The sequence below is a fragment of the Fukomys damarensis genome, unplaced genomic scaffold (assembly GCF_012274545.1).
Source record: "Fukomys damarensis isolate Sample0158 unplaced genomic scaffold, DMR_v1.0_HiC HiC_scaffold_36, whole genome shotgun sequence".
Taxonomy (NCBI): domain Eukaryota; kingdom Metazoa; phylum Chordata; class Mammalia; order Rodentia; family Bathyergidae; genus Fukomys; species Fukomys damarensis.
Genome location: NW_022900948.1, coordinates 27,310,192 through 27,323,996, shown reverse-complemented (window position 1 = coordinate 27,323,996; position 13,805 = coordinate 27,310,192). Strand labels below are relative to the sequence as shown.

Sequence of the window (13,805 nt, the reverse complement as noted above, 5' to 3'; positions counted from 1 at the left end):
TGTAGTTAAAATCGTAATTCATAAATCATTTTTAACAACTTTCAAAATTTTCTTTCACCTTGATTTTCTTTTATCTGAAACATGATTGATTTTCATTACATTTATTTGTGTCTTGCCTCATTATGTTGGCTAGCATTCCCATACACAAGTGATAGAGCTTTATTGCCCTGTCCTTGAATTTAATAATGGTACTTCTAGCATGATTTTGGCCATTGGTATATGATCTCTGGCTGTCATATCAAGTACTTCTCTATATTTTGCCTAACACATTTTTAAAACTATAAAAGCTAACCTGTACTTATAAAAATTTTAAAGTAGAGGGAAGACTAAAACTATCAATAACAACAACAAAACTGTAAATGGATTCTTGAATACCAAATGATACCGGTATCATGTGTGATTATCTTGTTCACTTTCTCCTTAATCTCTTGATATGAAGCATATGAATAAATTTCATACCTTTGACTTTTGGAGATAAATGCTACTTGGTCTTGGTCATATTGTATAGGCAATGGAAATGTCAAATGAAATTATTTTCTAAGGTTATTCATAAAAACACTAACAAGACGGTTTTATTTTTATGTGATATTAAATTAGCAATTTCCTTAATGACATTTCACCTCTTACATTCATTTGGATTCTAATAACTTTGCTATTACTATCCAGATTTTCTTTTTCCCCTTCACATTTACAGAATGGATGGTGGAAGTTGGCACAATTGGAAATTTGGTCTTTGCGTGTTTGTTCTGTTGCTTTTTACAGTCTGGATTAAGTCTGCTACTCATCAACTCCTATGCACACCATTTTCCAATTGGCTATGCTGTCCCTTTGGGTCCATTTCAAAAGTGATTTGTGTCCATGTTTAATAACTAAAGCATGTATGTGGGTGGAAGAACTATGTAACCATAAATTTGAGGTTAAGTTGTTCTTTGACCTCCTGGTTCTCTGATTTGGCTAGACCGTCATGAATTGCCTAAATGTTACTCGAGCCAACATTTTTTCCTTCTAGAATTTCAGTCTATGAAGCCCAAGTAAATACTTAAAACAAATGGGACATACTAAATATGATTCATTTGAAACTACAAGGTAAATAGAGAAGCTCAGTAATTGCAAAATAGTATTTCCCAGTTATACTTTTGACATTGTTTTTATTTTTATTTGTTTTTTAGTTAGTCTCTTCTTGCATCATCAATAGCACAATTAGAAGACCCTAGCACAGTGTTGGGTATATAATGGTGATATTATATACAACTGAAGTATAGATTTGGTGAAATATATTTAAATATATTTGTAAGAGTTTTCACTTCATGACTGTCGAACAGGATTTATTATAGCAACAACTTTTGGCCTAGAGCTAGTTAGTTAATATTGTATGTTGGACATATACCTAGTGAGCATTATGACGTTTGTTTATTTACTTGTCCTTTCATTAGCTTTGTAGTCATTTTTCATTATCAGTAGAGGGAGAGTGTAGCATTCAGTTCCCCCATAGAATATCTTGCTTGGGATAAAAGTTTAGTGCAGTGGAACATGAGTGAGAATACTAAAGTGAATTTATGTCATACGCCACAGAAAAATTTGGGAATGTTTCAAAGAGGTCGTAAACATTTATCTAAACTGTGAAGAACTGGTAAGAGGTGGAGGTGGATATATTGGGAGATGAAAAAGAATTATTAAAAATCCTCAGGCACAGCATAGCACATGTCAAAAAATCATGGTATGTTTGTTCCAAAATTCCTGAATAGATGGTGTGGCTAGAATAGAAAGAGAAGGTGAGTAAGGAAAGCAGATAATGCACAGAGGTATGGTAAGAGATGTGGCTGGAACTATTTTGGACTAGATATTAAAACGACCTGGAAAGAGGTTTTGTCTTTATTTTGTAAAATATTAAAAGCTTAAAAACATGATCATGTAAGTGTTTCAGAAAAGCGACATTGATAGCAGGTCAGAGAACAGATTTGAAAGAAGAGCACCTTCCACTAGTCATGTTTAAAACAGTTCTTATTTTTCAAGAATCTGGACCAGTGATGACAAACCTTGTAGATCTTTCAGGGATACGAATATCCCCCAGGCCAGGGATTTAGCTCAGTGGTGCTGCCGCCTGCCTCACAAGTGCAAAGACCCAAGTTCAATCCCTGGTACCCAAAACAAACAAACAAACAAACAAACACACACATCCCCCTGTGGAAAGCGTGTTGTAGGTTCACCACCACTGATGTAGACTGACCTACCCAAGCTATGGCTGGGGCAATAAAATGATGAGATGGGTAGGTAGCTTGGAGGTGAAACTTATAGTTCCAGATGGCTACCAAATATGACAGATTACAGTGAAGATATCATAATTTAATAGGTTTTAAAGCTGGAAGATGGGTTGGTTATGGTGCCACATTTAATATATCTTGAACCTTGATGGAGGGAACCCTTATGTGAACAAGAAAAGGACGTGTTGAATGTGAGAGACCGTGTAGTACATTTAGGCAAAGATGTCCACTAGGACTACTGGAACTTCACATGGGGAGTTTAAGAGTTTACTTTGGCTAGATTTATAAGCCGTTAGTCTGTAGGTGAGATCAAACTTCTGACTTGGTGGGACACTCCCTAGGGGAAACATATAGGAAAAGAAGAAAATTTGGAAACCATGTAAAGTAGAAGTTTAAAAATCTCTTAAAAATATTATCAGGATATAGTGAACCATTTGATTTATATATTTTCAGTAATATATATATACACACATAAATGCAGCATGTTATTCACACACACATACATGCTTATGTACATTTATGTAATAAAATCATTGTTTGGCTACTTAATTCTTAGATTTAATATCATTCAACAGTTTCAATGCAATGCTATTACATAAATGATTTGTAATTTCTTTAACTAGCACTCTGTTACTGAAATTCTGTATTGTTTCTAGTTATTCATAATTATAAATATTTAAATATCCACATTCTTTTGATTATTTTTATATAAATTTTCATGGTTATTTCCTTAAAATATTCATAGCTGTAGAATTTAAGTTCAAATTGATGTGAAGTTCTTAAAACTTCATCAAACTATACTCCAAATGTTATTAATCCAGGAGATATTACCAATCAAAATGTCTGCTTTTCTGTATATTTTATGTTTTTTAAATTAAAAAAATGTTTGGCCTATCAATAAATCAAAATGTTATATTATTATTTTGTAACTTACATTATTTTGTTATTCGTGAAGCTAAACTTTATTTTGCATTTTCTACAAACAGAATTTTTTTTTTTTTTTTGGCATTGTGTGGTTTGATCAAGACACTCATTGTACTGGTATTTTTCTTTTCTTCTTTATGGATCTAGAAAATTCTTTGCATTTTAAGGACATTAGTACTGGTTTTGATAAGTGTGATGAACATACATTCTAGTTGCTCCTTGTCTAATTTTGGTTTTTTTAAGAAGGAGCAGAATTGTAAAGAGCAACACTTTCTTATATTTTGGATAGAAACTTCAAAATGGTCGTAAATTATGGTGAAAATACTTTGTTGATTTATTCCTGATTTATTTGGGAGATGGGCTGGGGTTCTCTTAGAGTTGAGCATGGTTTCCTTTCTACTTTAAGATAGATAATTCATCATTTAAATGAATTGTTGACATTCCTAATTGTTATTCATTAAGTGGAGCAGAAATTGATTTTATTAAATTTCTTTTAGTATCTCATTATCTTTTTGAAAATTTGGACAGTGATTGTGTTGCGTTTAACCAAAAGATGAACTTTAATCCATATTTAATTTCACAGAATAAGTCTTAACATATAAAGAGAAAAGATCCTTTAGATATTATTTGAGTTGAGTTTGGTGAACTGACAGTGGATAGGCTTATGGTAAGAGATGTGGCTGGAACTATTTAGGACTAGATATTGAGCTATTTAGGACAAGGCCAGGTGCAGTAGCTCACCCCTCTAATCCTGGCACTTGGGAGGCTGAGGCAGGAGGATTTCTGTGAGTTTGAGGCAAGCCTGGGCTACATAGTGAGTTCAAGGGAGGCCAGTTTGAACTATGTAGTGAGACCCTGTCTTAAGAAACAGACAAACAAAAGCCTATTGGGGACCACATATTAAAAGACCTGGACAGAAGTTTAGCTTTTTTTTGTGGACAGAGGGGAAATATTGAAAGTTGAAAAAATGATCATGTATTTCAGAAAAGAGACATTGATGGCAGGTCAGAAAATAGATCTAAAGAAGAGCACCTCCCTTAGAGCACCTCCCTAGAGATGCTTATTTGGTATTTGGTAGCTACATTTGTGATGGAGGCTTGTCAGCAACTTTCTGTATAAAAATTTACACTAAACTTAATCAGTTTGCATTTTAGAAACTGTTACCTTACCACGGACAATATGAGTTTCCAAGTCTTTCACTATATTTTGGGTTTCCTTGTATTATTTTCATATCAACTCATTCTCCTTCCACCCATCTCTCTTCATCTTATCCTGATCTCTAAGGATCTCAGCTCTTGTTTTCACATAGGCTTTGATTTTTCTAAACTCTGCTACTATAAGCTCCATCTTACTAGCTTATTTTCTTCTAGTTTCAGTAGATGCATCTTTTTAGATCCTCAGGTTGATTTTGCACTTCTCGAATTTACAAGATATTCTCACAGGTTTTTCATTTTGTATTTTTTCATCCTAGGATGAAGCTAAATCTAATTTAACCCACTCTGTGCAATAAAACCACTCGCCACCTTTGTGTACTTAAGTCTAAATTAATTAAAATCATTCATTCATTTTTCAGTTGCAATGTGTCATTTCAAATACCCAGTAGCCACAAGTGGCAGGGGGCCACGGCATAGAACAGAAAAGATAACCTGTCATTTATCGCGGAGTTTTATTAGCGCTGGGGAAGGCCTCAGTTGTCAAAGATGGCACATGGCTTATTTTTTTACCATCTTCACTGGTCACTTTGGCTTGTTTTAATAACTATGATAGAGAGCAAATATTACAGTCTTGGACTCCCACCCTTATTTTACTCAGTTGTTTATTGTTTGCTTCAAATACTTTGACGGGATATGCTTCATTTAAGGATGAAGAGAAAAGAAAAAGTTCGATTCTCCCTTCTTTGAATATTTTCCTCTAGATAAAACAGAGCGTAAAACACAGAGAAAGTGTAAGAATTCTCTGTGAAAAACAGAACTAAATTCTAGAAAGTATTTATTACAGTATTTAAAATAAATAATAAAGCACTGAAATGGAGATCAGAAATAAGGAGATAAAGAGCAAACTGAAACTAACGCAAAAACTGGCTAAAATACCTGAGAGAAATAAAAAGAGAACTGAGTAAAATTTTAAAATATTACAACAAGAAAAATAAAATCTAGTGACAGGGTAATCTTTAATTAGAAGTAGAAGGAAAAAAAATAACACTGTAAAAAACAGAAATTGTCAGGTAGAAGAAAAGCTTGGCACATTTCTACCAGATTTAGAAAGAAGTAAAATAAAATTAAAAAATGAGAAAGTACTAAAATATATGAAATGCAGAAAACTATGAACAAACAGAATAACTATGTTCCTATAAATAAAATAATACTCAAAATTATACAATCATGACCATCACTTGAAGAATAGCAAAGTATTCATATTAAAAATTTTGACTAAATAACAAATTAAGGTTGGTAATATTTTAGAGTGTGGAAAGTGAAGAGAAAGTATTTTAAGTAATGTACGATGCCTGTTTTTATTTAATATTTTCTAACAAAGCAAAAAAAAAAACATGTACGACAAAGTGAAACCCTAAAATCATCTGCTAATTTTCTGCGCTTTGGTGGAGAGTAGCTTTGACATATTCACAATTGTTATTAGTATACAGTATCAAATTCCATAAAGAGTAACTAACTCCCATAGTTAATATCCTTACTGGAAGCTGATCACAATGGGTAATTGCAGCTAAGGCAACACTGCAGTTAATATATTAGCTGAGTTTTAATTAATACATTAATTAGCAGAGCTCAAAAGCGAATATTGCTCCCACTCCAAATTGGTTGTGACTGCTGTTTCTTTCAATACCATTTTTCAAAACGGCTCTCCTGTGGCCTCACTTGGGGTGGGGGTGGGGCTGCAGTCTTGCGTAATGGTGATGGATCTCGGTTGTTAGAACGATGTTACACAACTCTGCATTTTTATCATTCTAGTAACTATTGCTGGACACAGGAAGCTCGCCTCCCTGCCAGATATTTATACAAGCTAATCAGAGGCTTGATACAATACAGATGGTGATAACCTTTTGCCATACAAAATCCACAGTTGAGTTTGTCTTTGGCAGCCAAGGGTTTGCCTCATTCAATATTCTGGATCCAAAAAAACTGTTTTTTATTCAGTAGTACACATTTACAGCACACAATGATGCCATTCATAACGAGGAATTGGTACATGTAAATAACACATCTTAATCCCCCAACTCTTGGACCCCTTCCCCTTTGCACAAGATCTATTTCCCTGTTTCTGAAATGTCTCATAAAGGGTAGCAGATGATGTAAACTATTTCAAGAACACTGGAAAAAAAAACCCAAAAATGAAGTACCAAGCATCAACCACATTCCACAAATGTCACCACACATCAATTTACTTCTTAAGTCTCGGTATGAAAAATGTTTTTATTTAACTGAGTTTTTATTCAAACATGACGAAGCACAAAAATGGGGGGGCCTGCAAATTATTTTCAGTAAATCATCTACCCCTCCTTTAACGGTAAATTACATGCCAAACTCAGATCTTGTGAAATTCTTTGCTTGGATAACTAGCCTTGCCATTATTCTTGCTATTTTCAGCTTAATATGTCATCTTGCCAACAGTTCTAATGGTTCCTGTAAATACTCAACAGTTCTCTGCAAGAAGAAAAGGAAAATATAATCACAGCTTAAAGTGTTTTGTGTGTAATTAGTACCACCACAACAAATCTCTGCTATATACTAACCTGGGAGTTAAGGAATATTATTATTGCAAGCTAAGATTATATTCCAAAAGAGCATTTGTTTGTTTCAGAAGGACAATTAAGGCACACTATCTTTTTTCTTTTTGGTACAAAATCATGTAAAACACATGCATTCTACTATCAACTCAAAACCCAACTCACTTAATTGTCTTTTTTCCAGCATATCCTAGAGTTTATTCATCTATTCATTTATTGAATAAATTTTTAAGAGCACCTACTCTATCCCAAACATTATCATGAATATCACACTGAAAAAAAACATTTACTCTTCTCTCTTCTCTTCCTTTCCATCATTATTCTTATTTTTTATTAATTTATTGGTACATATTTGATACATACCACGATCACATTTATCATAAGGAATTTGTACCTGTACATGATATATCTCGATTGTTTTCCTCCAACCCCCTTCCCTCCTTTCAACCCCTCTTCCCCTAATTTACAAAATTACAGTCATTTCCATTTTTTCTTCTGTTCTTATTTTTAAAAAGTCGTGCATGTACTTGACTGATGTAACTTTATAGAAGAGACAAAATTCAAAATGAGCAGAAGCATAGGAAATGTCAGTGGAGGCAAAATTATGTTTCTGAGTGGAACAACTAGAAACAAAGGGAATTTGTTAGTCTTGAGCAAGGATGATTTCAATACAACTTGCCACCTTAGAGAAGCAGAGCTCAGGACCACACTGACTACAGGAAAATATAATCTTAAAGACAAGTAATGTCTTATTTATGTCATCCATAATAGATAACTGGACTTTTCCCCAGAGGTGATACTGAATGAAAATATGTGCCACTGAGTGTGTGTGTGTGCGTGTGTGTGTGCATGAGTGTGTGCGTGTGTGTGTTTCCAATTCAGTCCATTCCAGGTATGTATATATGTATAACTATATGTAATGTGTATTATACTTGATATATCATTATTATTTCTTTTAATTGGTACTCAAACTGCCCTATGTTTTGTCTAGAGGCTGTTCAGCCTGGCTCCTGGTTCTCTTTGGTTTACCCTTGATAATCTTTAACAGCTTCTTGGCTTTCTGTCGTGAGAGGGTGTCCAACCTCATGTTTTACATTTCCCGCCCTCACTTGTAATCAAACATTTCTTCAAGAATTTCTGGCTTTTTCTAGTGGGCTATGGTGTTTTGAAGCTAGAAGTTTAGAGATGCTCATTTACTGGGATCAAATCATGCTTCAGTCTTTGTGAGTGTGTATGTGTGTGTGTGATTGTGTGTGTGCATGTGTGTGCACGTGCATGTGTGTGTGTGGGCATCTGTGCACATGCATGATCTTGATACTGCTTTTATCTTCAGGATAGTTTTCTAGAAGTGGGATTATTGGGTCAAATGATTAGAAAAATTTTAATGAAGAATTTCATAAGTTGAATTTCAAGCTTAATTGGAAAATGAAGTTTTAAGATCAACCACATGTACATTGGCCAGTAACAGACAAGTCAATCAATAAAATAGAGACTATAACCAAATGAAGAGTGGTTGAATCAATAAATTATTTTAGGAAAATTGCTTATCCACCTTAATAAAAAATAATGATCAAGGACCAGGGATTTAGCTCAGTGGCACGGTGCCTGCCTTGCAAGTGCAAGGTCCTGAGTTTGATCCCTGGTACCAAAATAATAATAATAATAATAATAATAATAATAATTATTATTATTATAATTATAATTATAATAATAGAAGAAGAAGAAGAAGAGGGATTAACTCACCTAAAAGACACAAACACAAGCAACATACACAAAAAGGTATGTAATTGCTCTGGAATAGAAGCAGAGGGGAATAGGAAGGCAGTTTCTTTTTGGCATGATGCAGGTTCTGAAATTACATAGTAATAGTGACTGTGCAACACTGTAAGTATATTAAAGACCACTGGATTGTACACTTTATAGTTGTTAAAATGGTGTTTACACTACTTTATGTGTTACATGAATCTTATTAAAAATCTTTCAAAATATGTTTAAAAATAAAATGCTAGTGTAAGTACATGAGAATATTAGGCTTAGGAGAGGAAACTTTCTAAAGCAAGATAGAGGAAGAGACAGGAAATAAAGATGTCTTTAAGGTTTTTGCCTGAACGATTGGGAGAATTTCTGCATGGACCTTTCTTTATTGACAAATATTTATTGGGTGTGCACCGTTCTAGGCTCTGGAAATAGAAAAAATTCAAAAAAATAGATAAGAATACCTGCCTTCAAGGACACCCCATGTGGGGCAGCTGGACTTCCTTGAAATGCCGAGCCAGTCACCTCTGAATATCTTTGAGCTGTGTTGCTAAGGGGTTAAAGTGACCTCTTTCTTTTCCATTCCTGGCCTTCATCTCTATCCCTTGCCTCTCCCTCTAAATATGTGGGAATGGTAGGATTCCAAAAGATAGTCCTACTGCTTTCCAAGATACCACAAGGCTCCTCTGGGAACAGAAACTATGTAGAAGATGTAATATTTCTTCACGTGCTGAATTTTTTATTTTCTATTTTTTATACTAAGTGTAACTCACACTTTGAGACTCTACTATACCTGATAACGGAAAGCTCCATCTGAGTGATTTTATAAAAACTCAACACATAAAGATTTTCAATCACTTCACGTTTGAAAACTGAGTTACATTCCCCAGTTTTTCCTCTTCCTTCTTTGCTGTAGCTGAAGCCTACGCCTCAGGGCCTGTGCAGAGCTGCCTGGGAGATGTTCAGCTTTCAGCTCTGATGTCTCCTGCACTTCCTTCCTCTGAGAAGTACAGCTTCCCATCAGTGGTCATGATGGCCATCATTGGTCACTGGCATGTCTGTTGGTTAGCTCTGTTGCCCTTGATGCCGCCATCGCCTAGGGCCTTCAGGATGTCTTCATACTTATATTGTTTGAGAGAGATACATTTCTGTCTGGCTTTTGGCTTACATGATCCCTGGTGTGTTCCTCTGGCATCCATTGCCATACTTGCACTGTGTTGTAAGACTTTCAGTCTTTCAGAGTCATAGTATTGCCTCCCCTCTCTCTCACCCTCCTCCTACATCTCTTGGGTAATATGAAAGACTCATTGGGTCATCTTTGCTTTTATACCCACACAACTATACTCTGTTGTTGTATATCATTGTGACCAAGGGCACTTCTGTGAGACATTAACTATCCTCAGTATCCAGAAGGAAAAAGAACCTATGAATCCCATCCCTAAAGGGATGTTACCAATCATTTCTTCATGTGACTGACTCAGGGATGCACAGGGATTGGTGGAAACATCAGGGCCTTGTGGCAACATCTAACTTCTCTTGTTTATCCCATCTTTTCTCCTTAGATATTCTATTTATTGAGATGATGGAAATAGTCTTACACTCACCAAGCATTCGAGGCAAATCTTGTCCTTCATCAAGATGGCAACTTTTTATATTTTAAGAGCTGAGATCTTTGACAGTGCACCTAGTGTGTATATTTGGAAAATGTATTTGTTGATATCTCACATGTTATTCTGTCAAAAAAAAATCATCTCCTGTGCCTTTCTTCAGCGTATTCCCATCTGTAGTATTTTCCTTGATCACCTGGTTTTGAAGAAAGAGCAAACCGTTTGAATACCTCTTCTCAAACCACGGACTTTCCAGATATTTTCTGTAGTACTTTTAAATTGATTTTCTTGAAATTCAGATTTAGCAGCTCTAGTTTTAGTTTATAAACATTAGCAAAATTTAGCTAGGAAATATTAAATTATGACTGACATCCACTGAGTATGTATTAATGGAGATTACTTCTTACAGATGTAAATCTTATCTGAGAGAATCTGGGTGTAGTGTACCTGCTTCCCCTAAAGTGAATAACATAAGTCAAACTGTTTAGCAATCACGATACTTTATTTTAATTTCAACAAAACATGGGCTACATTGTTGTTATTCTTAGTGGCATTCTGGAGAACCTGTAGTATTTCTTGGATTATTGCCTAATAAACATGAATTCTTTTTAAGAACTTGCTGGAAAATATACCTTGGTAATTCTTTAAGTTTCATATCCAAATCAAATGCAAAGCAAAAACAGTAACTTAAACTACAGTGTCAGATTCATCACTGGAGTTCTCTTGACCTTGTCATATCACAAAGCATCAATGGCAATAAATAAAATCCCTAATTAAAAGGTCTCAGTATTTTCTTCCATCTATAAGAACAGGATAGTATGTGACATTGTAAAACAGAGTTCACTTATCCTAAAATAATAAAGTGTTGGATTTAGTCCATTCATGTTCTCTCATGAAGAAAGTAGATAGCCAAAAGCAGCTAATTTTATGCTATACTGGGTGGTCCGAAAGACATGAGGTATTGAAGCAATTCCTTGTTTTTGAAGGCACAGTGGAAAAACAAATATAGGAAGCAAGTCAGCCATTATTAACTCTGGAAAGGACACATTCTGTTAAACTTTCTTCTTATAAGCCTAAAAGTTGGATTTTTATTGAGACAGACAGTAGATGGATGGATGGATGGATGGGATGGATGGATGGATGGATTGGTGGGTGGATGTGTGGATGGATGGATATGACTGGAAATAGATGCATAAGATTCACGTTTGGTTCTCAAAATGTGATAATAAAAGAGAGATTAATAATAAGTAAAAATGTTAATTTCAAAATTAATTGATTAATTTATTAGTAACTTCCATAGAATCAGCGATTCTGATGCTGCTGCTGATACATTTTAAATGCTGTGAGGATCATTGTGTCTCTGGGAAACACCCATCATAGATTTTTCTTCTGTGTCCATTCCTGTTTTATTCTCCCTGATTAGTGTTTCCTTTCTCAGAGGCTGTGAAGGGCTAATGATCTGCCTTACACAGGAGGGAAGCACAGAGCAGGCAAACACAATGTGAACTCAGACTGACGTGTCCTATTTCTTTACAGCAAATTCTTCACCATGCCAGAGAAAACTCAACAAAAGTTATCTTTCTCATTACTGATGGATATTCCAATGGAGGAGATCCCAGACCAATTGCAGCATCGCTGCGAGATTTGGGGGTAGAGATCTTCACTTTTGGCATCTGGCAAGGAAACATTCGAGAACTGAATGACATGGCTTCCTCCCCAAAGGAGGAACATTGCTACCTGCTCCACAGTTTTGAAGAATTTGAGGCTTTAGCTCGCCGAGCCTTGCACGAAGGTAATAGAACCTAATAATATAACAAAGAAACCTGTTATCCTTTCTTACTTTCCTGAAGTCCACTGAAAAGTAATGCCCAGTCCTCACCAGCATTTTGCTGAGCATGATGGCTGCATGCGTTCTGTGAATCATGAGATGTGCCGAACTTCATAGAGGTAAAATCTAACCTTGCAACAAGAGAATTTGTTTTGTATTGTTTCTTAATAGCTATGACAGATTTTCACTAGACTGTCCAGACGCTTCCATCTAGAACCACTAGAATCAATGGTATGAATTAAGGTGTGTTCTGAGGCTACACACAGAGTGGGAAGGCTTGACTTAAACCTCATTTACAGTTATCTGGATAGATGAAGTAAACATTTAGAGACACGCATGCTGAATCTCAGCAGAATGTTTCCAGCAATACACATGAAGATATAAAGACAATAAATAACACATGTTTCTTGCCGTGACAATTTTAGGATAAATATGCTTTTGTATAAGTTAAAAGCATCCGTCCTAAGAAGGAACAAAATCAGTAAATGCATTTATTAGGGTTCTTTATAGAGTATTTATAGAGATATTCAGTTATATACATTAAATTAATGAACTATTCTATCATAGTATGGTTATATGTCTTGGTAAGCCAGGAAAGACAATAGAGACTGCAATGAGATGATCGGCATCCTGGGGGTATATGGTAAATTCGGCTTGGTGCTTTCGAGTTTCTACGTGAAAGATTCAGTTCAGGCAGACATCATGGCACCACAAGAGGCCAAACAATCAGTAATATTCATAATATGCAGTTTAGCTCCATGGTAGTTCCAAGGGAAGAGGTAACAATGGGTTATCCGGTTATAGCTATGAATATAGCAAAAAGGACTTAGTAGCTCTCAAAGGGAAAGTGCTGGTAAAAGTTACTGGAGTCAAGGGTTCTAGCAGAGTAGGGGGAATTTAGGGTTTCGGTTACTGTCATACAACCGAGTTTTAGAAGGCTTCACATAAACTTAACTAATATATAGAACAAGTTTCCAGAGTTGGTGAGAAGAAACTGTTTTAACTGGAAAGACCTGAACAGATCAGAGGAAATGGGCCTTACTCCCCTGCCTTTATATTCTATGAAGCTACTTTCATTTTACATGAGTCCCCTCTGGGGTCGCACGACTCTATTTCTGGCCGTTCTCAATAGACATAGGTTATAGAATGGTAGCTTTCCCCTTACGTGATTTATCCACTTAACTCTAGTCCAGATTTGAATGCTAAGCCCCAGTCTTAACACCTAAGTGTTCTTGCTTTTTAAGTTGCTCTATTGCCAAATGCACTTGTAGGTATTGTCTCGGGACTAAGTCCTGATCTTTGTTGACCCATAACACGATGTATGGGGTGATGTTTCAATAGGGTGCCTGGTTGTACTAGTCTCTTTCCCTTGGAGCTATAGTCTTCCCCTCAACCCTGTTATTCAGAGTTCTAATGCAGAGAAGCAGATGTTTCATAACTGAGGCCATCACCAGTTTCCTTCCCAGTATTTGATGGCAGCCCATGTCTCGCTGACAGTTACCCACTTGAGTTCTTTCTGTGGGCCTATCCCCACATGGACCTAGCACCCACCACAGATCAAATTATCAAAATGGTGTCTATTTCTGTGACATGTGTTAATATAGTTAAAAAGAAGAGGTAGATCAGATGTTGTTTCATTGTTTAATGTATACAATGCTGTTCTTTAAATTTTTAATCAAATAACTATA

General features: G+C 35.5%; 1 protein-coding gene across 1 annotated transcript in view; it reads left to right on the top strand.

The window, feature by feature from the left end:
• The first annotated feature begins 11,907 nt into the window (after positions 1-11,907).
• Svep1 (sushi, von Willebrand factor type A, EGF and pentraxin domain containing 1) overlaps positions 11,908-13,805 on the top strand; it is a 146,530-nt gene continuing 144,632 nt past the window's right edge. Inside the window, exon 1 of the mRNA XM_019209820.1 lies at positions 11,908-12,081. Coding sequence (XP_019065365.1) covers positions 11,994-12,081 — 88 coding nt within the window. The 5' untranslated portion in view covers positions 11,908-11,993. The remainder of the gene's footprint in view (positions 12,082-13,805) is intronic.